This window comes from Haematobia irritans, chromosome 4 (assembly GCF_050003625.1).
Source record: "Haematobia irritans isolate KBUSLIRL chromosome 4, ASM5000362v1, whole genome shotgun sequence".
Lineage (NCBI taxonomy): Eukaryota > Metazoa > Arthropoda > Insecta > Diptera > Muscidae > Haematobia > Haematobia irritans.
In genome coordinates, this window is record NC_134400.1 from 58,108,627 (window position 1) to 58,131,471 (window position 22,845).

The window sequence follows — 22,845 nt, forward strand, 5'->3', positions numbered from 1 at the left end:
CGCTAATAGAGTTTATTTTGCGTACTAACCTGGTAGTTTGCAATAAGGGAGATGCACCAACCTTCGTCACCAGGAACAGACAAGAGGTTTTGGACGTAACGTTGACCTCTCCGGAGCTGAATGATAAGATATCTGAGTGGCAAGTTTTGAGGGAACATAGCTTCTCAGATCATCGCTACATCAGTTTCAGATTGGATGTTCGTACTTCAAAGACCATATTTCCGCCAAATGTTAGGAAAGCTGATTGGAATAGGTATAGGGAATCGTTCAATTTGATGATACCGGAAATGCCGGAGACAAATATGAGCACTGTGCAAGATATCGAACACGCAGTGGAGCGGATTACGAAGGCCTTCAACATTTCACTGAAAGCTGCATGCCCTAGAGGAAAGCCAAGGGGAAAAAATCGGCCGCCATGGTGGACTACGGAGTTAAGTAATATGAGGAAATCCTGCAGGAAGCTCTTTAACAAAGCAAAGTCCACAAGAGCTCCGGAGGATTGGGACACTTACAAGATGAATCTGAGAGAATATAAACGAGAACTGAGAAGGTCTCAACAAAACTCTTGGGATGATTACTGTAGCAGTATTGAGAATACGTCAGAGGCTTCCAGACTACGGAAGGTACTAGCATCCACTAACACCGCTCCAGGTTTCATTAAAACATCGGAGGGAAATTGGACAACGTCCAGTGAGGAGACGTTGGAGGTACTTTTGGACACACACTTCCCTGGAAATCAGACGGTTGAACCATGTTCCGGCGGTGTAACAGAGGCTCAGCGATCATTTCCTATCGAGGAAATTGTGTCGGAATCTAGAATAAAATGGGCTTTAAATAGCTTTGGACCATTCAAATCCCCCGGACCTGATGGAATTACTCCGGCGGAGTTACAGGCAGTGGCTGAAAGAATTATCCCCTGGTTGACGGTGATATATAAACAATGTGTAAACTTAGCATATATTCCAGAAAAGTGGAGGGAAACAAAAGTCGTCTTCATACCTAAAGCAGGAAAAGCCTCTCACTCGAGTGCGAAGGATTTCCGACCAATCAGCTTATCCTCATTCCTACTTAAGACCCTGGAGAGGATGATAGACATGTATCTTAGAACTAGCGTGGATTCAAGTTTGCTCTCGAAACGACAGCATGCATACTCGAAGGGCAGGTCTACTGAGACCGCATTGCATGAACTGGTCAGCTTTATTGAAAGCTCACTATCTGTCAAAGAATACACAATCGTGGCGTTTCTAGACATCGAAGGGGCGTTCAATAATGTCCATCCGAGCTCGATATTAAATGGACTGACAACTCTGAATGTTGATCCAGGTATACTTAGGCTGTTAGACGAACTTCTAATGAAGAGACGTATTTCAGCCACACTAGGGCAAGCAAACATACAAAGGTATGTGAAGAGAGGCACTCCCCAAGGAGGAGTTCTATCACCTCTTCTTTGGAATGTTGCTATAAACAACCTTCTGGTTTCTCTAGAAAAAGAAAGGATAAAAGTGGTGGCATACGCAGATGATGTGGCGCTAGCAGTCAGGGGAAAATTCCCATCCACAATCAGAGATATTATACAGAGAGCTCTCCGGATGACTGAGAAATGGGCGAAAGATAATGGTCTTGGTGTAAATCCAGCAAAGACAGAAATAGTCATGTACTGCAAAGATCGCAAAACTCCCACGGTTAGGCCCATTTCCTTAGGGGGAACTGAAATTCCCTTTGGTGAGTGTGCAAAATACCTTGGCGTTATTTTGGACAGGAAGCTGAATTTTAGGCTTAATATTGAAGAGAGGGCGAGAAAAGCCACGGTAGCTTTGTACTCGTGCAAAAAGGCAATAGGGAAAAAGTGGGGACTAAGACCAAAAATTGTGCATTGGCTATACACGGCAGTGGTTAGACCTATAATGCTATATGGTGTTGTAGTCTGGTGGCCGGCACTTCAGAAACCGACTTGTTTAGATAAAGTTCAGCGTATGGCGAGCTTATGTATCTCAGGCGCATTTAGTAAGACAGGAACAGACTCCCTTAATGTCATGCTACATCTATTGCCTTTAGACATTTTGGCCAAACAGTCAGCTGCAACAACGGCTGTGCGGTTGCGCGAGATATCGCTGTGGTCGGAAAAAATGTACGGTCATAGTTCGGTCCTCAAAGTAATGCCAGATGTGCCTAACGTAGTGGATTACACCCTGGCAAAACCACTTTTCGACAAAAAGTTTGAAACTCTAATTCCCAACAGTGAGGCGTGGTGCACACAGACCCCGGGGAATAAAAGATATATAGATTTCTATACTGATGTCCACTGAATGGACAAGTGGGGTTCGGAGTATATTCTAAAGATCTGGAAATTCTAATAGCGAAAAGATTACCTAATCACTGTAGTGTTTTTCAGGCTGAAATATTGGCAATAAGAGAGGTGGTGAATTGGCTGAGAAGTAATGTTCCAACAAATATTGGCATTAATATATACTCAGACAGTCAGCCTGCAATAAAATCCTTGGAATCTGTGTTCCTTAACTCAAAAACGGCCATAGACTGCCACAAATCTCTCAACGAGATGGCTGAGCAGTACAATATTCACCTAATATGGGTGCCTGGTCATAGGAACATACCGGGGAACTGTGAAGCAGATGTGTTAGCAAGGCTAGGAACTACCTTACATATTCCAGGGGAACTAGAATCTGTGAGTAAGCCTCTGGCCACCTGCAAGCTCTTACTGCGTGAGAAGGCTGTTATGATGGCCAATATTCGATGGGAAAATTGCAAGGGCTGTAACGACACCAAGCAAATATGGCCCCATTTAAACTTAAACCGCACACTAGATATGCTAGTGTTCTCAAGGCGTCAGATAGCACTCCTAATATCTGCTATAACGGGTCGCTGCCTGATAGGCGAATTTGCAAAAACTATAGGTGCGAAGTATAATGACTATTGTATAAGCTGTCATGACGTGGAGGAAAAGGAATCAATTAAACTCCTCTTGTGTGAGTGTCCTGCTTTTTGTGTAAGGCGTAAGCGAATTTTAGGAGCATATAGCTTTAGATTACTGGCTGACCTGGAAAACGTTAACTTAAGCAGTTTGTTAATGTTTTTGGAGCAATCTGGTTGGTTCCACAAAAGTAAATAATAGAGAAGGTTCAGTGGTTAAGACTAGAAGTGCCCATATGTAATAGGTACTTTTAGTTAAATGTGGTATCACAATGGACTGAATAGTCTAAGTGAGCCTGAAATTTAATCGGGCTGCCACTTTAACCTAACCATATATAGGCTAGGTTAAATAGAAATAGAGAAAAACGGCAGAATTCCATACTTAGACACGCTGGTTATCAGGAAGGAAAATTATAATCTTGGTTTAGATTGGTACCAAAAACCAACAGCATCGGGGAGAATAATGAATTATTTTTCACAACACCCAAAAAGGATAGTGATTAACACAGCAAAAAATCTTATAAACAGGGTGTTAAACATAAGTGACAAAGAATATCATTCTAAAAACAAATCCATTATTAGAGATATTCTACACAACAATAATTTTCCAAAATATTTAATTAATGACTTAATATCACAATTTAAACCGGAGGGGAAAAAACAAAACGAAAATAAAAACGAGGAAACAATATACAAGTCACTAGTATATGTCAACAAATTATCAGAACGAATTACAAACTCTGAAATCTTTGATAAAGGACAATACACTTTAGCACACAAGTCAAACAATACTCTCAAAAAATTATTTTCCAACATGAAAACCAAGATCCCCACTATGGAAAAACATAATACGATTTATGAAATACCGTGCGGTGGAAATAATAAAGAAAAATGTGAAAAAGTTTATGTAGGAACATCCAAAAACAAATTAAAAACAAGAATTTCAGGACATAAATCGGATATTAAATTACGCACCAACTCGAATACCACAAAAACGGCACTAGCAGGCCACTGTGCGAGAAACAATCATACCCCAAACTTTGACGACGTAAGAATATTAGAAAGAGAGAATAATTACAGCAAAAGGTTTACACTAGAAACACTTCACATAAACAATGTACCTGCAAGCAAACGAATGAACTTCAAAGTTGATACAGAAAACATCGCTCACTGTTACAGGCATTTGCTTCGGAAAAGGAAACAACAAATACATGGTAGTGATCATCGTGCAATAGTAAAAACAACTCAGTGCAATACAGACAGCTGACGAGGGTAGTGAATCTACAGTAGCTTTAAGTATTTTGTGTTGTGGATACTATACATGTAAGTCATTGGTTGTGTTGCTGTTTTAATTTTTCTGTTCGCCTGATACTTGAAAAATGAGATTAAGATATGTCTGTCCGATTTTTTTTATAATTATATTATCCTATAATACCATTTGAGATTATTAACTAAAAGTAATTAAGATTTACACTTCTTTAAATTATTAAATGTTTAATACTGTGATATTTATGAAATGTAATTTCTATAAATCTATTGTAGACCCCTGAGGAAGCGATTCAATATCGTAATCGCGAAATATTGGGAATAATAAATAAAATATTTTAAAAAGACCTCGAGCTTGAAGAACCATTAATTTATAATTCTAACGAAAAGGTCGACCAAAAATCAAACAAAAACTAATATATATAGGCCCCATATAAACCGATCCCCAGATTTGACCTCCGGAGCCCCTTGGAAGAGCAAAATTCATCCGATTCGGTTGAAATTTGGTACTTGATGTTAGTATATGGTATCCAACAACCATGTAGGAATTGGGTCATATCAGCCCATAATCATATATAGCCCCCATATAAACCGTTCCCCAGATTTGACCTCCGATGCCTTTTGGAAAAGCAAAATTCATCCGATCTGGTTGAAATTTGGTACGTGGTGGTAGTATATGGTATTTAACAGCCATTCCAAAAGTGGTCCATAATCATATATAGCCCCCATATAAACCGATCCCGAGATTTGGTTTTGGAGTCTCTTGGAGGAGAAAATTTCATCCGAGTCAGTTGAAATTTGGTACATTGTGCTAGTATATGGCCGTTAACAACCATGCCTAACTAGGTTCATATCGGTCTATAGTTATATGTAGCCCTCAGATAAATCGATCCCCAATCACAAAAAATGGGTCCATATCAAGTTCATAATTGTATATAGCCCCCATATAAGCGACGCCCATATTTCAATTCTGGCTCTCTACCACGTATGGACTAAATCACAATTTAGAAAACGATATTAAGAAGTTTTAAGATACCCCAACCCAAGTAATTCGATTGTGGATGACAGTCTTTCGTAGAAGTTTCTACGCAATCCATGGTGGATGGTACATAAGATTCGGCCTGGCCGAACTTACGGTCCTATGTTATGTTATATACTTGTTTTTTTATTACGAAATCTCAAAATTTGTCTTATTTAAGACATAGAGCCGGATATATGATGATTTTATATCCGTTTTGCAAACGTTGTTTTTTGTGTATGCACTGAAAAAAAGTAAACTACATTATGGGAAAAATTTGCTATCTCCAAATTTTGAGATTCATTAAATTAAATAACATTTTCCGACATTTACCAATGCATCTTTCTCGAAAACCAAAATGAACTAAAAGTAAAGAAAAAATCTTAGGCGCCAGATCATTCCCATTTTAGCCACGCTGTAGTTCATTCTTACTTTTTTTCAGAAGTGTACGAAAAGATCCTTCTGTTTTAGTTAGAATTTGTATGTCTTTGAAATTTTACTTCCAATTCTATAGCTTCAACAATATTCATAGATTTCAATTAATGCCACAATCACTTAGTTAATTCAAACCTTAAAACTGCTGGACTTTTATCATTTGTATACCCTAAACCATAGTGGTCAGGGTATAATAAGTTTGATCTGCCAAAAAAAGTGCCTACCAGGAATATTGATTTTAGACCCCATAAAATATATACCGATCGCCTCAGAATCGAGTCGATCTAGCGCTTGGTGTCCGTCCGTCTGTCTGTCCATGTATTTGTTGTTCACAGGATTCCGGTCGCAATTATTAACCGATATTGATGAAATTTGGTACAGGGAGTTTGGAAAAAATCGAATCAAATTTAGATATAGCTCCCATATATATGTATCAACCGATTTCGACAAATGGGGTTGCGTTGCGCTTTTTTACAAACGGATCGTCACCAAATTTGGCAAAAAATAATATTTTTCATCGGCCTTCAAGTCTGCAAAATGTCATCCATCCTTATTTATCAACCGATCTTACTCAAAGTTGGGTAAATGTAATCTTCTATAGCACTAACTATATGTGCAAAAAATCATCGCAATCGGTTCAGATTTAGCTATAGCTCCCATATATATGTACCGCCCGATTTTTCTAAATATGGCAACTCTTATGTATCAACCGATCTTACTCAAAGTTGGCGAAATGTAATCTTCTATAGCACTAACTGTATGTGCAACATTTCATCGAAATCAGTTCAGATTGAGATATACACAGTCTCACACAAGTTTACATACCCATGAGTTTTTACCTCTTAACTAAACCTGTTTCTTGTTGTTGTTATAACCCACATCAAAAAAAAAACTTCTTGAAAATTAACAAATACTTTGTTTTTCGAATTAATTTACTAAAACTAAAGAAATATATATGCATATTTTTTAAAATTTTATTATTTAAAGGAAATATAAATTTGTTAACCGTATGTAAACTTGTGTGAGACTGTGTAGCTCCCATATATATGTTATGTATGCCCGATTTTCTCAAATTAGGCCATAGAATCCTTATTTATTAACCGATCTTACTCAAAGTTGGCTAGATCCAGTCCTCTATAGTACTAACGGTAGGTGCAAAATTTCATCGAAATCGGTTCAGATGTACATATAGCTCCCATATACACCCTCAAAAAAAAACACTTCTCTAACATATGTTCCAAACATATTTTGCAGGAAGCATATATATTATTGGATACTGCCAAAACATTAATATGTTTGTTTTATGTGAACATATTATATGTTTGGAAGCATTTTGAGCCCAAAAATAGTATATGCTTGGAAGAATTTTCCCCAAAGAAGATTGTGCTCATTCCCTCACATAATTTTCATTTCCACGAAATTTTTTAGTTCTTGGCACCTTTTTCTGTAATACAAATAATGTTGAAGAAATTATTCAAAATCGAACCGAGGACCATACAGTTTGTAAGCCATCACACTATCTACTGAGCTACTTAGCTGTTATGGCCATCAATAGACAATTATCGTTATAAGTTATATTTATGTAGCATAGTCTGCAGCGCCCACGAGCCGATGCAAACAAAACATTATTTAACAGAAACATACATTTGTTGGCCACGTGGAGCAGTAGTTAGCATATCTGCCTTGCATGCAAAGGGTCGTGGGTTCAATCCCTGCTCCGACTAAACACCATTTTTTTTTAATTTACATTACACATTTATATTTATACTATATTAAATTGTTTAATAAAACTTCGAAATGTGGGTTATTAAAGATTTACAGTCAGAAACAGTGCTTGATATAAACGAAATGGACTGAGCTTTTGGATAAAATATCATTATTTTTTTTATTGGAAAAATAACAATTTTGTAATAAAAAACTGTTTTTGGTATAAAAGTTTGAAATTTTGGAAGGAACTTAAAAACTCTAACAAAAGAAGAACGTGGAGTCGAGTATAAACATACATAAATAATTTTATAATATACACATAAATTTATTTAGGCGTGTGCAGTTTTTACTAGCATTTAACACCATTTTAAATGCATTGAAAACTTATCGTGTTTTGTACTTAATTTCATTTTTACCTTTAAGGCCGGTATTAAGTTGGCATTATTGCTCTAAAATGACCCTGTTTTGCCTTTTACTTTTCTTTAATAATTCATTTTAAAGAAAATAAACTTTTTCAATTGTTGTAGCTGCAAAACACGAACTTAATGCCCGCTTTTATATTTGAAGGTGTCCGTCAAGTCCTCTTGGGCTACTTATTAATAAAGGGGAACTAAACTTTGTTTTTATACATTTTACTGTTTAATTTTTCACTGTTTCCTCCTTTTTTCATTTTACTGTCCCAACTCTAGAAAGAGTATAGTGCCCTTTCGTTATTTTTATGAAGATCCCTTTGTAATTTTTGTATATTTTCCACCGATTCTTTTTAATTTCCTTTGTCTGAATATTTTGACTTACTCCTCGTACGTTCCGATTTCTTTTAACAAACCGAGAAAAAAATTGTGCCCATAATGCCAAAATGATAAACAAAGCACATGTCCACACATACAAAAAATGCTGCTCTCAAGACGAAAACACATGCTGTTTTTTTTTTTTTAAATGTCTATTCTCTTTACTCCGAATACTCTAATATTCAAATTAAATAATATTTAGACTTAAGCATATCAAATTTTTGGCCTTATCATAAAACAGTTTTCCGAAACAACATACAAGCGGTTTCACAGAAGTTGCTCTCTTTTGATTCTGTGTTATGTTGATATCTTTCGATTTCCATCTCTATTTCTTTCTCTACACTCTCTCTGTCACTCTCTGAATAAAATATCACAACATATATATGTTTACTCGAAATTTGTAAATGTATATATATTTACATTCACACATATTATTTTTATGTAACATTCATGCCCCAAACATAATATATTCTAACATACTAACATATGTGTCCCAAACATTTAGAGTTAGTTTAGGAACATTACATGTTTGCACTTAAATATATTGTGTTTAAAAATTGTGCCCGAAACACATTTTGTTTATATCGGAGCATATGAAAAACATATTTTTCTAACAGTGTATGTATCGCCCGATTTTGAAAAATTTGCCCCTAATAACCTTATGTTTGACCATCAGAGATGGTCTGTATCAAACTTTTTTAGGTTTGCGACTCAAAATACTTTAGTCGCGTCAGCTAGGCAGCGAATTCGATGATATCCAAGACGATGGTATGTGCGAAGAAGTTTCAATTCGTAGGAATGTTCACAATTTTCGGTTTTAGTCCCCACATTTTCCCTATTGCCTTTTGCACGAGTACAGGGTAACCGTGGATTTTCTCGTCCTTTCTTAGCTTTAAGTTCAGTCTCCTGTCCAATATAACTCCAAGGTATTTTGCACACTCACCAACGGGAATTTCGATACCACCTAAGTTTCTTAAATATGCAACTGCGGTTTATCTCCCAGACCTATATCAATGTTACCCCACAAATGCTTATGATTACTAATTCAGTAAGGCTGGTTTAGGGTATGATTTAGTCGGCCCCGCCCGACTTTCTACTTTACTTACTTGTTTCTCAATGCATTTGGCTATCATTATCTTAATTACTTGGATATTAATAAAAGCGAGAAAAAACGGTAATACATACTCCAAACCTCAACTAAAACCACCTTTTTGTAACATTGCTCCAAAGGATTGATATTACAATTCAACACAAAAGATTTATTCAACCGAATATTAAGGACAGAAAAGGAATTCGAACATTCATCAAAGGAATAAAGAGTAACGACAAGTGAAATGAAGCGATTTCTGATTAAAATGAACATTTGTCACTTCAAACCTACACAATGTGGAAAGGGGGTGGGTGGATGGCTTTTACAAAGTTGAAAAAGTTATTTCGTCAAACAATAACAGCTTGATTACAGAATATTTTTGGTCATCTTATTCGAAAAGGAAATTTAAAAATACCTTTATCATTCTTTCGTAAACACCAGCCAATCAATAAATAGAGTTCCACCCTTCAGTGGCCCGGCTAAAAACTGGACACCCCACACACACCTGCTTCTGTCAATTACAGCCTAACTGGGGCAGTAAATCCGATGATAATACAACAAACAAAGGCTACAGACAAAAAAGAAGAGTTATCACAGCCACATTCATTGTGTTCAAAATAGCCAGCCTAATTTGAGAAGGAATGAAAATTGTAGGAGAAAGCTTTATAACGATTCAATATACACAGAAAAAAAGTAAATTGTTTTATTATACCCTCCATCATAGGATGGGGGTATATTAACTTTGTCATTCCGTTTGTAACACATCGAAATATTGCTCTAAGACCCCATAAAGTATATATATTCTGGGTCGTAGTGAAATTCTGAGTCGATCTAAGCATGTCCGTCCGTCCGTCCGTCTGTTGAAATCACGCTAACTTCCGAACGAAGCAAGCTATCGACTTGAAACTTGGCACAAGTAGTTGTTATCGATGTCGGTCGGATGGTATTGAAAATGGGCCATATCGGTCCACTTTTACGTATAGCTCCCATATAAAGGGACCCTCAGATTTGGCTTGTGGAGCCTCTAACAGAAGCATATTTCATCCGATCCGGCTGAAATTTGGTATATGGTGTTGGTATATGGTCTCTAACAACCGTGCAAAAATTGGTCCATATCGGTCCTTAATTATATATAGCCCCCATATAAACCGATCCCCAGATTTGGCTTGTGGAGCCTCTAAAAGTAGCAAATTTCATCCGATCCGGCTGAAATTTGGTACATGATGTTGGTATATGGTCTCTAACAACCATGCAAAAATTGGTCCACATCGGTCCATAATTATATATAGCCCCCATATAAACCGATCACCAGATTTGGTTTGCGGAGCCTCAAAGAGAAGCAAATTTCATCCGATCCGGCTGAAATTTGGTACATGATGTTGGTATATGGTCTCTAACAACCATGCAAAAATTGGTTCACATCGGTCCATAATTATATATAGACCCCATATAAACCGATCTCCAGATTTGGCTTGCGAAGCCTCAAAGAGAAGCAAATGGCATCCGATCCGGCTGAAATTTGGTACATGGTATTGGTATATGGTCTCTAACAACCGTGCAAAAATTGGTTCACATCGGCCCATAATTATATATAGCGCCCATATAAACCGATCCCCAGATTTGCGTTGCAGAGCCTCAAAGAGAAGCAAATTTCATCCGATCCGCCTGAAATTTGGTACATGATATTGGTATATGGTCTCTAACAACCATGCAAAAATTGGTCCACATCGGTTCATAATTATATATAGCCCCCATATAAACCGATCCCCAGATTTGGCTTGCGAAGTCTCCAAGAGAAGCAAATTTCATCCAATCCGGTTGTAATTTGGAACATGGTGTTAGTATATGATCTTTAACAACCGTGGCGGAATTGGTCCATATCGGTCCATAATTATATATAGACCCCATATAAAACGTTCTCCAGATTTGACATCCGGAGCCTCTTGGAGGAGCAAAATTCATCCGATCCGGTTCAAATTAGGAACGTGGTGTTAGTATATGGACGCTAACAACCATACCAAAATTGGTCCAATCACACAAAAATTGGTCCATATCGGTTCATAATCATGGTTGCCACTCGAGCCAAAAATAATTTATCAAAATTTTATTTCTATAGAAAATTTTGTTAAAATTTTATTTCTATAGAAAATTTTTGTTAAAATTTTATTTCTATAGAAAATGTTGTCAAAATTTTATTTCTATAGAAAATTTTTCCAAATTTTATTTCTATAGATTTTTTTGTTCCAAATTTTACTTCTATAGAAAATGTTGTCAAAATTTTATTTCTATAGAAAATTTTTGGTAAAATTTTATTTCTATAGAAAAGTTTGTTCAAATTTTATTTCTGTAGAAAATTTTATCAACATTTTCTTTCTATAGAAAATTTTGTGAAAATTTTGTTTCTATAGAAAATTTTGTTAAAATTTTTTTATGTCTATAGAAAATTTTGTCAAACTGAATTATATACGTATTTGATCGATCTTTTTTGATTTAATATAACCACGAATGGACTTACATACAATTTAGAAGACGGTGTTAGGAGGTTTTAAGATACCTTGCCATCGGCAAGCGTTACCGCAACTTAAGTAATTCGATTGTGCATGGCAGTGTTTAGAAGAAGTTTCTACGCAATCCATGGTGGAGGGTACATAAGCTTCGGCCTAGCCGAACTTACGGCTGTACATACTTGTTTTTTTGTTGTTGTTGTGGAACCTTCTCCTCTTGCTTTTGGTCCGAACCGTCATAGAGAGAAACCCCGGACCGTGGTGCACTGAAAAAATATTGTCGTGAGGCCAAAGATTTCATGTCCTTAAAATACGATTGATTTTTTTGCTTATCATAGAAGACGCAGTTCTCTGATATATAGTTTTTTTTTTCTTTGTCCAAAAGACAATAAACTTTTCTATAAAATCGTTTTTCCTTGATTTCCTTGATTTTAAGTGATTCAACTTAAAAATTGGTATTAAAATGAAAGAAAATTTTGTTTGACTATGGTCAACTTGTCTTTAATAATTGTGAAAAATTCTTTAAAATGTGTGAAATCGTCTTTAAATTGCCTGTCTCCTTGCATCTTGACAAGAAACCAAAAAATCCTTTATTTTAAAGACGAGTTTTACTTGAAGCAGTATATAATTTCTACTTGAAGTCCAGTCTGAGTTGTCGCTAAGACATTTTAAAGGACTTTATCCGTACATGGAGAAAAACAAAAAACAACGAAGAGATTAAAATTTCCTATATAGAAACAAGTACGCAAAACTTAAATTTAAAAGACAATTCTGTCTTAAAGGTATCCTTAGGTTAGGTTAGGTATAGTGGCAGCCCCATATTTGAGGCTCACTTAGACTATTCAGACTATTGTGATACCACAGTGGTAACTGTGCTCCAGGTTATAGTCCAAACATTTAGTGTCTTTTGTGTGGGAGACTTTAATGCCCACCATGAATTCTGGCATTCTCTCCTTGGTAATGACCAGAGAGGTATAGCTTTGGCAAAGCACACATTTTGCACGGTGAACGAAGATGGCCCCACGAGAACTATGTGTGATTGCAGTGTCACCTGGTCTGATAAATGACATATCCTGGCACCCCGTCATTTCACTGGGATCAGAGCACCTCCCCATAATTCTCACCATTAACGAACCCTCCGATTTCATAACCTCTGAACGCCGGACCAAAAGAAAGTCAACTGGGAATGCTTCGGAGAATACCCAGATCGCCACTTCAATAAGCTCCCTTCCCCTCACATGTTTATGTTGCCCAGAGGGTGTTCCGGGCATCATCAACGCAGCAGCCACTCGCTTCATACCCGCTGATCGAATTTTGAATTTTTCCATTTTCCAAGTAAAAGCGTAAACGCGTTAGCATTAGCTTTTCGCTGTAAGGAAGTTTGTTTGGAAGAAACATATAGACTTTTTGTGATAAACGTTGACTTCTTTACAGATATAAAAGATACTATTCGATTTTATAAACTTTCGAACCGCGAACCATAGACTTTGTAAGCAAACACACTAGCCACTGTGCCATGCAGCTGTTATCATCATCAACACTCACATACTGTCAAGCAGTTTTATTTATGTAGCACATTTTTGGGCGCCTACAAGCCGATGTAGAGAAACTTTATTTAAAATAATAAAACCCTTTAGTCGGTCCCTTTCTAATAAACGATGTATGAAATACAACGGAAATAATATAATTTTACATGTATTCCAAAAATGTTCCCAAGGTTAGGTTAGATATGGTGGCAGCCCGATATTTCAGACTCACTTAGACTCCATTGTGATACCACAGTGGTGAGCTTCTCTCTTATATCTAAGCTCAATGACAAGGGACAGTGAAACCAGTTAATGAAGCTTTGAAACACTCAGAAATGTTGCCAGCATTACTGAGGTGGGATAATCCACCGATTTTCTTTCTATCTTAATGCTACTAAGTTTTCACGATTTCGCACGAAAAACTATCATACTCTATATAAAAAACGTTCGCGCGGAATAACTGCGAAATTTTTTATTGAGTTATTTCTAACCCTGAAAAATGTTCCTTATTTTTTGTACACTAACGTTATCCTTTTTCATTTTACTACGACCTATTTCGATGCGCTTTAAGTTGCATCATGAGCAAAAATGAGAATCAAAATTTAGTTTAATTTTTTAGTCAATTCATTTTTAATTATTTTTAATAAAGTATTCCTTTATTATTGTTGTTGTTTCAGCTTAAAACTATGCATTGACTAAACTACAAGTGTAGCTTAACTAACAGAGAAAAAGTATGCTTGTCAAATTTATTTGGGCAAAGCCCTATAGACTGCAAGATGGTTGGGTGTACAGCTGTTTCGGAAGTACCACATTCCTCATCAACATTCTCTACTTGCAGCAAAACTATCAACCAATTATCAGAATAAATTCGGGTAATTCACTCAACCTAAAGTGAACTACACTTGAACCTTCCGAAAAAAGGTTTGATAGTCGGCTACTGCCTGAACAAATTTGCAAGCATATCTCTTTTGCTTTGCCAAACTCAAATCATCGATTTGAATGTAGTTGGCTGGGTTTTGTTTTTGAGCGTGCTTCCTCTATCTTCATTCGTTTTGTTTGTTATTGTTGGTTTCTCTTCAATCATTGTTGTTGTTTTTGATTACAACCATGAGCTTACAACCATGCATTGACTAAACTACAAGTGTAGCTTAACCAACAGAGGAAAAGTATGCTTGTCAAATTTATTTTGGCAAAGCCCTTTAGACTGCAAGATGGTTGGATGTACAGCTGTTTCGAAATTACCTCATTCCTCATCAGCATCCTCTACTTGCGTGTCGACAACCAAAAAAGTAATAATCATTTTTATCCAAACCTCTCCCATATATACATAGATGTCCACCACACATACCTGCTTATCCGAAAAACGCAGACACACGAATAGCATCCAGGCAAAGGCCAGAACAATATTTGACGTTGCTTACAGATTGCAGATTTGGAAAGGGCAGCGAAAGTAACTTATTAAAAGGGGTTACAAGCCAATTACTTCCAAAGTATTGACTTTGAGTTAAGGACCAAAGGATGAAGACAGAAGTACTACTACCATTTTGGGTTAATTGAAGATTAATCCCACAATTAATGAAAATATTGGACAAGGGACTGATAATTTGCAGAAGGAAGAAATGGGAAGGAACTTTAAAGAGATAATGGAGTAATTTTATTATTTTAAAATTTGCTTCGCTGGTCTTTCTTCCTATAGATGAAAAATCAAATGGCCTCTTAAAATAAAATAATTTTTAAAGGAATTCTTTTGATGGGGATGGTGAATGAACTCAATTTGATATTTAATTTGATTTGTATATCAAACAAATAAGATTTGCACGTGAAAGTGTAATTTGAGGTTGCGTTAAGGATTATAATTTTAATCTACAAATCGATTTAAAATTTGAACATTAGACTTTAAAACTTTTAAAAAATTGCACTTGGAAGTTGTAACGAATAAATGATTAACTTCGAAACTTGTCTTCTTTACCCGTTAAAATGTACTAATAACATAGCTACCCCATTAAAAATTGAGAGATATAATTTGATACAATTAGATATGAGTAGATCCGGAAAATGGTAATATATAATCATATCTAATTACTGGCCAGATGCCAATATTGGCTTAGATCTAATGTCTTAGATATAATTATATCTATCCCTATATATAATTGGATCTATTGCCAGATATGATCATATAGGGAATTATAAACGTTTATATCTAATTCTATCTTATCATATGTGGGTATATCTGCTTATATCTAAAGGGGTCCATTATGAAATCTAATCATATCTGTTTAGATCTACCAATATCCATCTGTCTGTCCATGTAGTATGGATCGTAATTTAAGTCCAATCGTTCTCGAAATTTTTCCAATGCATATGTATCACCCGATTCTTCCACAAATGGCGATATTGTCGTCATTTATTATTACATTTCGGTACAATATTATTCACGGTAAATGATTTTATCCCTGCGAAATATCAATACAAGAATTTTATTAAAAAAAAATATTTAAAAAAACAAGGAGGAGCTATTTTCTCGTGTATATATCAAGAAAATCTAAAAACTTTAAATTTTCAAATAATCGGACAAGGACGAGGTGCTCCTCCCCGAGCAGATATTACAAAATGATGTACACTACACGCAAAGAAAAAAAACGTTTGGAAAACGTGTACCGAAAACGTTTTTCTTTTGTTAGAGTTTTTTGAATTGCTTCGAAAATTTTAAACTTTTATCACCAAAAAAATTCGTTTGTTACAAAATTTTTATTTTTTCAATAAAAAAAGTTATTTTTGAAATAACAACACAGTCCATTTCGTTTATATCAAACACTGTTCTTTTCTGACTTTAGGTCTTTAATAAGACACATTTTACAGTTCAAAATTTAATATAGTACAATGTAATGTTGAACATTTTTTCGGAATCTTCCGAATATATCTGGAATATATGTAAAAAAAAAAACAAAAGCAAAAAAAAAAACTTTGGCCGAAGCAGGGATCGAACCCACGACCCTTGGCATGAGAGTCGGACGTAGCTACCACTGCTCCACGGTGACAAACTAAATGTTTGTTTCTGTTAAATAAACTTTGTTTATTCGGTTCGTGGGCGCCGCAAGCTATGCTATATAAATATAACTTATATGGATATTTATCTATTGATGACCATAACAGGTACATAGCTCAGTGGTTAGTGTGTTGGCTTACAATGTGCATGGTCCGCGGTTCGATTCTCCGTCCAGGCGAAAGGTAAAAAAAATTTTAAAAATTTATAAAATCGTATAATTTCTTCTACATTGTTGGTATTACAGGAAAAGGTGTTAAGAACTAAAAATCCTCGTGGATGTGAGAAAGATGTGAGGGACAATGCAATTAGCAAGAAAAAAATGTTTTTTTTTGAGCTAGTCTTTATGAAATTGTTTTTACATCCTGGAAAAGAATAAACGTTTATCACAAAAAGTATATACTTTTCTTCCAAATACACTTCCTTACAGCGAAAAGCAAATGAGAAACGAACTTTGTTTGTCTAAAATTTCGTTTGGGAGGAAAGAATTATTTTTTTGCGTGTATATTAATTTCATAACCTCGCCCACGTTCACTATAAATTCTAAGTAATTGGATGAGTTAGCAAGGCTGCCTTTTCCCATTCAAACCTATAGAGACAACCCTCTAGCTTCGTTTAAAATTTCAAGCAAATCGGGGAACTTTTCTTCAAGTTTCAAAATGTTATGCAAGGGAAGGTGTGAAGAGCGAGTCACCCACATATTCATGTTATATGTTAACATCCCCTCAGGCCCTCTCCAAATTTCAGGTAAATCATAGCAGTTTAGATTTCTCAACATACTAACAAACAAACGTTATTCGGATGTTAAATATATAGATTGATACTGGGTTAGCTTAGGGCAATTTCAGATTTGATTTCTTTAACTGTACCATTTACAGTGATCTTCTTAAAAATCCCTATCGATAAACTTTCATCATATCCGGTATCTGCAAGAAAAATTCTTGTAAGCAATTCTAGGTGGACGGGATCATTTATACTTTTTTTATGTCGATTGTTTTAATTATTTTAATTTTTTAATCAATTTTAAAATGTTATATTCGTGCGTTACACTGAAGCGTGGCGTTGTTAACATTGAAAGCAATGTACAATATTTGTAACAACCTAGATAATGTCAAGCCCTAACATATTCAAATGTGAAGAATCCTCCTTAATACATATATTTATGGCATAATGCCCCTGTGGTTTGCCCCAGTGCTGCTGTACGGACAAAGCAACGATCCATAAAAAAGACCATATCAATTGGATTATGCAATATTTTCACATTGTCCTTACTCCCTAGTAAAAAAAATCAAAAAAAGGGGGAAACCTATGAAAATATCACATCCTAGTAGTCACGTAATGGGAAATAATTTTCGATTTTTTTCTCTCTTATTTCAGTTCAATGCAAATGCAATGTGGACGGAATGCGCCAATAGATAGATGCCCTTTGTGAATGCCCTTTGATAAGGAATGCCAAAATGCCACCCACAAATCAATTGTCATTAACAAGCTTGCCATTAGCTACAGCTGCGTCATTGGACACATTTGGCAGTGGCAGCAATGATGCAGGATTCCGAGTAACCACATCATCGAGTCTGCTGAATATTAGCTCAACATATTTAGATTTCAACATAGATGGAAATAATGATACGGACATTGGCGAACACGGTTGTATGCCACCAATTGAAGAGTGGCATGATAGCTACTTTGGTGTGAAATTGGCCGTGCCTGAGTGGGAGGCCATACTCACGGCCCTTGTGTTATCCATAATAATTGTGCTGACAGTAATTGGCAATATATTGGTCATACTAAGCGTCTTTACGTATAAGCCCCTGCGTATCGTACAGAATTTCTTCATAGTCTCCCTGGCTGTGGCCGATTTGACTGTGGCCCTTTTGGTGCTACCATTCAATGTAGCCTACTCCATTCTTGGGCGATGGGAATTCGGGATTTATCTGTGTAAAATGTGGCTAACATGCGATATCATGTGTTGCACTTCATCAATTTTGAATTTATGCGCCATTGCTCTGGACCGCTATTGGGCCATAACTGATCCCATTAACTATGCCCAAAAGCGCACAGTGGAGAGAGTATTGCTTCTGATTGCTGGCGTCTGGATACTATCATTACTGATAAGTTCACCTCCACTGGTGGGCTGGAATGACTGGCCGGAGGAATTCACTAGTGCAACACCCTGTGAACTTAACTCTGATCCCGGCTATGTTATTTACTCTTCGTTGGGATCCTTCTTTATTCCTTTGATAATCATGGCATGCGTTTACATTGAAATTTTTATAGCCACCAGGCGGAGGCTAAGGGAACGAGCCCAGGCAGCTAAAATCAATACAATATCTACCCGGTCTGCCAGTGCAGATGTGACTGCGACTGTAGTCGCCTCAAACACAAGTGGCACATTGAGCATAACGTCCATGTGCTACAATGTCATCTGTTGCTGTAGGAATGCTACACAATTTTCCACATCACCAATGATACAAAATGACCAAGAATCGGAGAGCAGTGAAACGAATGCCAACAACGAAAGTACGCAAATCCAAGAATCAAACACAGCCACAGCATCCCAACGCAAAAAGACACGTAGGGCCAAAATTAAGGACTCCATTAAACATGGAAAGTCAAAAGCCCGCAAAAGTCAACAGACAAATGAACAGAATGTTCAGTATTCCAAGGAAGGTGGTGGTCCGACAGCAGAAAGTCTACTATTATCGCCCAATGTGAAGAATGGCGATCAAGAAAATCCTGAAATATCCACCGAGAGCGGAAGTGATCCCAAAGGATGCATGCAGGTGGTTTGCAGCAACCGCGAAGCCAATGAAATATCTACCGGCGAAGTAGAAGATGAAAACCTTTCTCTAAAAATAACACCACCGCAGTCATCGGTGGGTGCAACATCACTACAAGGTGTACAACTCCAAAAGAAGCCCGGCGCAGTATACCAGTTCATTGAGGAGAAACAAAAAATTTCCCTCTCCAAAGAGCGGAGGGCCGCCCGCACTCTTGGCATTATAATGGGAGTTTTCGTGATTTGCTGGCTTCCGTTCTTTCTGATGTATGTCGTCCTACCGTTTTGCTCCACCTGCTGTCCCTCGGTGAAACTTAAGAACTTCATTACATGGTTGGGCTACATAAACTCGGTACTCAATCCAATCATCTACACCATATTCAATCTAGACTATAGGCGAGCGTTCAAAAGACTTTTGGGTATCAAATAATCACGTTTGACAAAAAGCTACTAAGACAATGTTTACTCAATCATAAGCATAATCATGAAGTTAGTTAAGTTAATTCTAGTTAGATAATAAATCGATAGTGGATTTTATGCAAAATGGAATTCTGGTCTTTACACTCAAGGACACAAACAAAGATATGACTATGCTAGCAATTTATTTAAATTAACGGCTTTCCTGGTTATGTCAAGGTCTACATATTAGATAATTGCATTGCTTGTCAAAGTTAAAGGTCAAGGCCTTCTCCAGTCCTATCTTTCGAAAAGCTAACATATAGCCTTCAGAAAATGACCTCTTGTAAGGCCCTCAGAACAAATTATTGTTTGTCTTCAATCACGAAATTGTTTAATTAGAGCAATTAGTTAATTTTAACTCAATTAATTTAGATAACTTGAGTGATTGATTTTAGTTTTTATAAAAATAATTGAATCAATAAATGAATAAATTAATTTGTTAATATTTATTACACGAATTCCAAGAATTTGATTAACATATGTTAAAAATTTTAACATTAAAAATTTAAAATGTATCATTTTACAATTTTAATTTGCTTTTAGAAAAAATTGAGGTGTACCCGTGAAACGAAATTTTCGTGACACTCGTAATTCACCCATGAAATGTGCGTGAATAGGTCTAACCAAATAACACGTGAGCGTGAGTGACAATCAAATTCTTTCCGTGAAATTGCGTGAGTAAAATTTCATCGAAATCATGCTCACGAAAAAATTCACGATCACTATAAAGTTGACGAACCACGCTCACTATAAAAATCGCACTCACGATAAACTTCACGATCACGAAAAATTCACGTTCACAACAAAATTCATATTCGCAATAAAGTTCGCGATCACCAAAAAAATCACACCCACAAACAAATTCACATTCATGATTTCAATACCGATTTAAAATTTCAAGACCGTCCGTTGTTTGATAGTTTGCTGTTGAACCATATTTTAATTTTACTAATGGTTCCGTCGTGAGTTATGAAAATGTTCCTTACTCATGGGTAATTCCAGGGAGTCATGAGATTTGTCGCGAGTCGCGAGAATTTTCGCGAATCACGCGAATTGTCGTGTTACAAACATTTTCGTGAATTACGAATATTGTTAGGAGCGTAAGATTTTAAATCCCCCCTAAATTATGAATATTGGCGTGATTCACGAAGGTTGTCGTGAATCGTGCGTGAAACTTTGAACGTTGTTCGTACCGGAGCGTTCGTGAAATGACTTTCCATTTCATGAATGTGACATGTGGGTAATAACCCACATGTCGTGCGTTAATATCTGTGAGTACAAACTTTCTTTATGAATGCGCGTGAGCGTGAGTAAAATTTCACTCCAAACTAAAACTAAACTGGAACCCAACCACGGTTACCACTCGAGCCACAAATAATCTACCAAAATTTTGAGAAAATTTTACCAAAAAACTACCAAACAAAAAAAGCTTATATTGCAAAATTTTATTTTTACAGAAAGTTTTGTCAACATTTTATTTCTATAGAAAATTTTGTCAAAATTTTATTTCCATAGAAAATTTTGTCCAAATTTTATTTCCATAGAAAATATTGTCTACATTTTATTTACATAAAACTTTTTTTCAAAATGTTATTTCTGTAGAAAATTTTGTCAAAATTATATATATGAATAGAAAATTTTATTTCCATAGAAAATTTTGTCTATATCGGTCAAATGGGCCATATCGGTCCACTTTTACGTATAGCCCCCATATAAACGGACCCCCAAATTTGGCTTGCAGACCCTCTAAGAGAAGCAAATTTCATCCGATCCGGCTGAAATTTGGTATATGGTCTCTAACAACTATGCAAAAATTGGTCCACATCGGTCAATAATTATATATAGTCCCCATATAGACCGATCCCCCGATTTGGTTTGCGGAGCCTCTAAGCGAAGCAAATTTCATCCGATCCGGCTGAAATTTGGTACATGGTGTTGGTATATGGTATCTAACAAACATGCAACAATTGGTCCACATCGGCCCATAATTATATATAGCCCCCATATAAACCGATCCCCAGATTTGACCCCCGGTGCCTTTCGGAGAAGCAAAATTACCGATCTGGTTGAAATTTGGTACGTGTTGGTAGTATATGATATTTAACAACCTGCCAAAAGTGGTCCATATCAGTCCATAATCATATATAGCCCCTATATAAACCGATCCCGAGATTTGGTTTTGGAGCCACTTGCAGGAGCAAATTTCATTCGAGTCAGTTGAAATTTGGTACATTGTACTAATATATGGCCGTTAGCAACTAGGTCCATATCGGTCTATAGTTATATACAGCCCTCAGATAAATCGATCCCCAATCACACAAAAATTGGTCCATATCAAGTTCATAATTGCATATAGCCCACATATAAGCGACCCCATGTTTTAATTCAGGCCCTCAACGTACAGTGCAAAGGTCCATATCGAGCCGTAATTATTTGTAGACTTACCTATACATACCTTTTTTGTCTAATATATACCACATATGGACTAACTAACAATTTATAAAACGATGTTAAGAAGTTTTAAGATACCACAAGATCGATTATGGATGACAGTCTTTCGTAGAAGTTTCTACGCAATCCATGGTGGAGGGTACATAAGATTCGGCCTGATCGAACTTACGGCCGTTTATACTTGTTTTTTTTTTTTTTTTTCAAAATGTTATTTCTGTAGTAAATTTTATCAAAATTTTATATCTATAGAAAATTTGTCAAAATTTTATTTATATAAAAAATTAAAAAAAAAATTGTCAAAATTTCATTTCTATAGAATATTTTGTCGAAATTTCATATCTATAGAAATTTTGTCAAAATTTTATTTGGAAAAAATATCTATATAGAAATTTTTGTCAAAATTTTATTTCTATTGAAAATTTTATCAAAGTTTTATTTCTATAGAAAATTTTGTCAAAATTTAATTCTATATAAAAATTTTGCCAAAATTGTATTTCTATAGAAAATTTGTGAAGTATCCCTTGGTTGGAGAGGAATATTTTGCAATATCTACCAAAACAGTACGAATTCTATCAGTCTACCAAAAAGTAAAAAATATACCAGAATTCTAACGACTGTGGCAACCGTGAACCCAACACGCGGTCATAAGCTCTAGCACATGCTGACGAAATATATCATTTAAATTGATCTAAGAAACCATTTCATGAATTCAATGCAACTTTGTTGTAATGATATTTCTTCTAATGGTTATTTTCCGTTAGGCCAATGAAAAATTTCGTTGTCTATGTTTTATTGGGTTTTTCTTTATGTACTCTAAGATGCAAAACACAGAAAGAAATATCTCCAAACTA

At 35.9% G+C, this 22,845-nt stretch overlaps 1 protein-coding gene across 1 annotated transcript; it reads left to right on the top strand.

The window, feature by feature from the left end:
- The first annotated feature begins 17,696 nt into the window (after positions 1-17,696).
- Oct-TyrR (Octopamine-Tyramine receptor) lies at positions 17,697-19,633 on the top strand. Its single transcript, XM_075304514.1, has one exon. The coding sequence runs from the start codon at positions 17,763-17,765 to the stop codon at positions 19,512-19,514; it is 1,752 nt and encodes a 583-aa protein (XP_075160629.1). The 5' UTR covers positions 17,697-17,762; the 3' UTR covers positions 19,515-19,633.
- Positions 19,634-22,845: the final 3,212 nt, after the last annotated feature.

Bases quoted from the DNA above. Each gene is read 5' to 3' on its own strand.
- Oct-TyrR (XM_075304514.1), top strand. From the start codon at position 17,763: ATGCCACCCACAAATCAATTGTCATTAACAAGCTTGCCATTAGCTACA.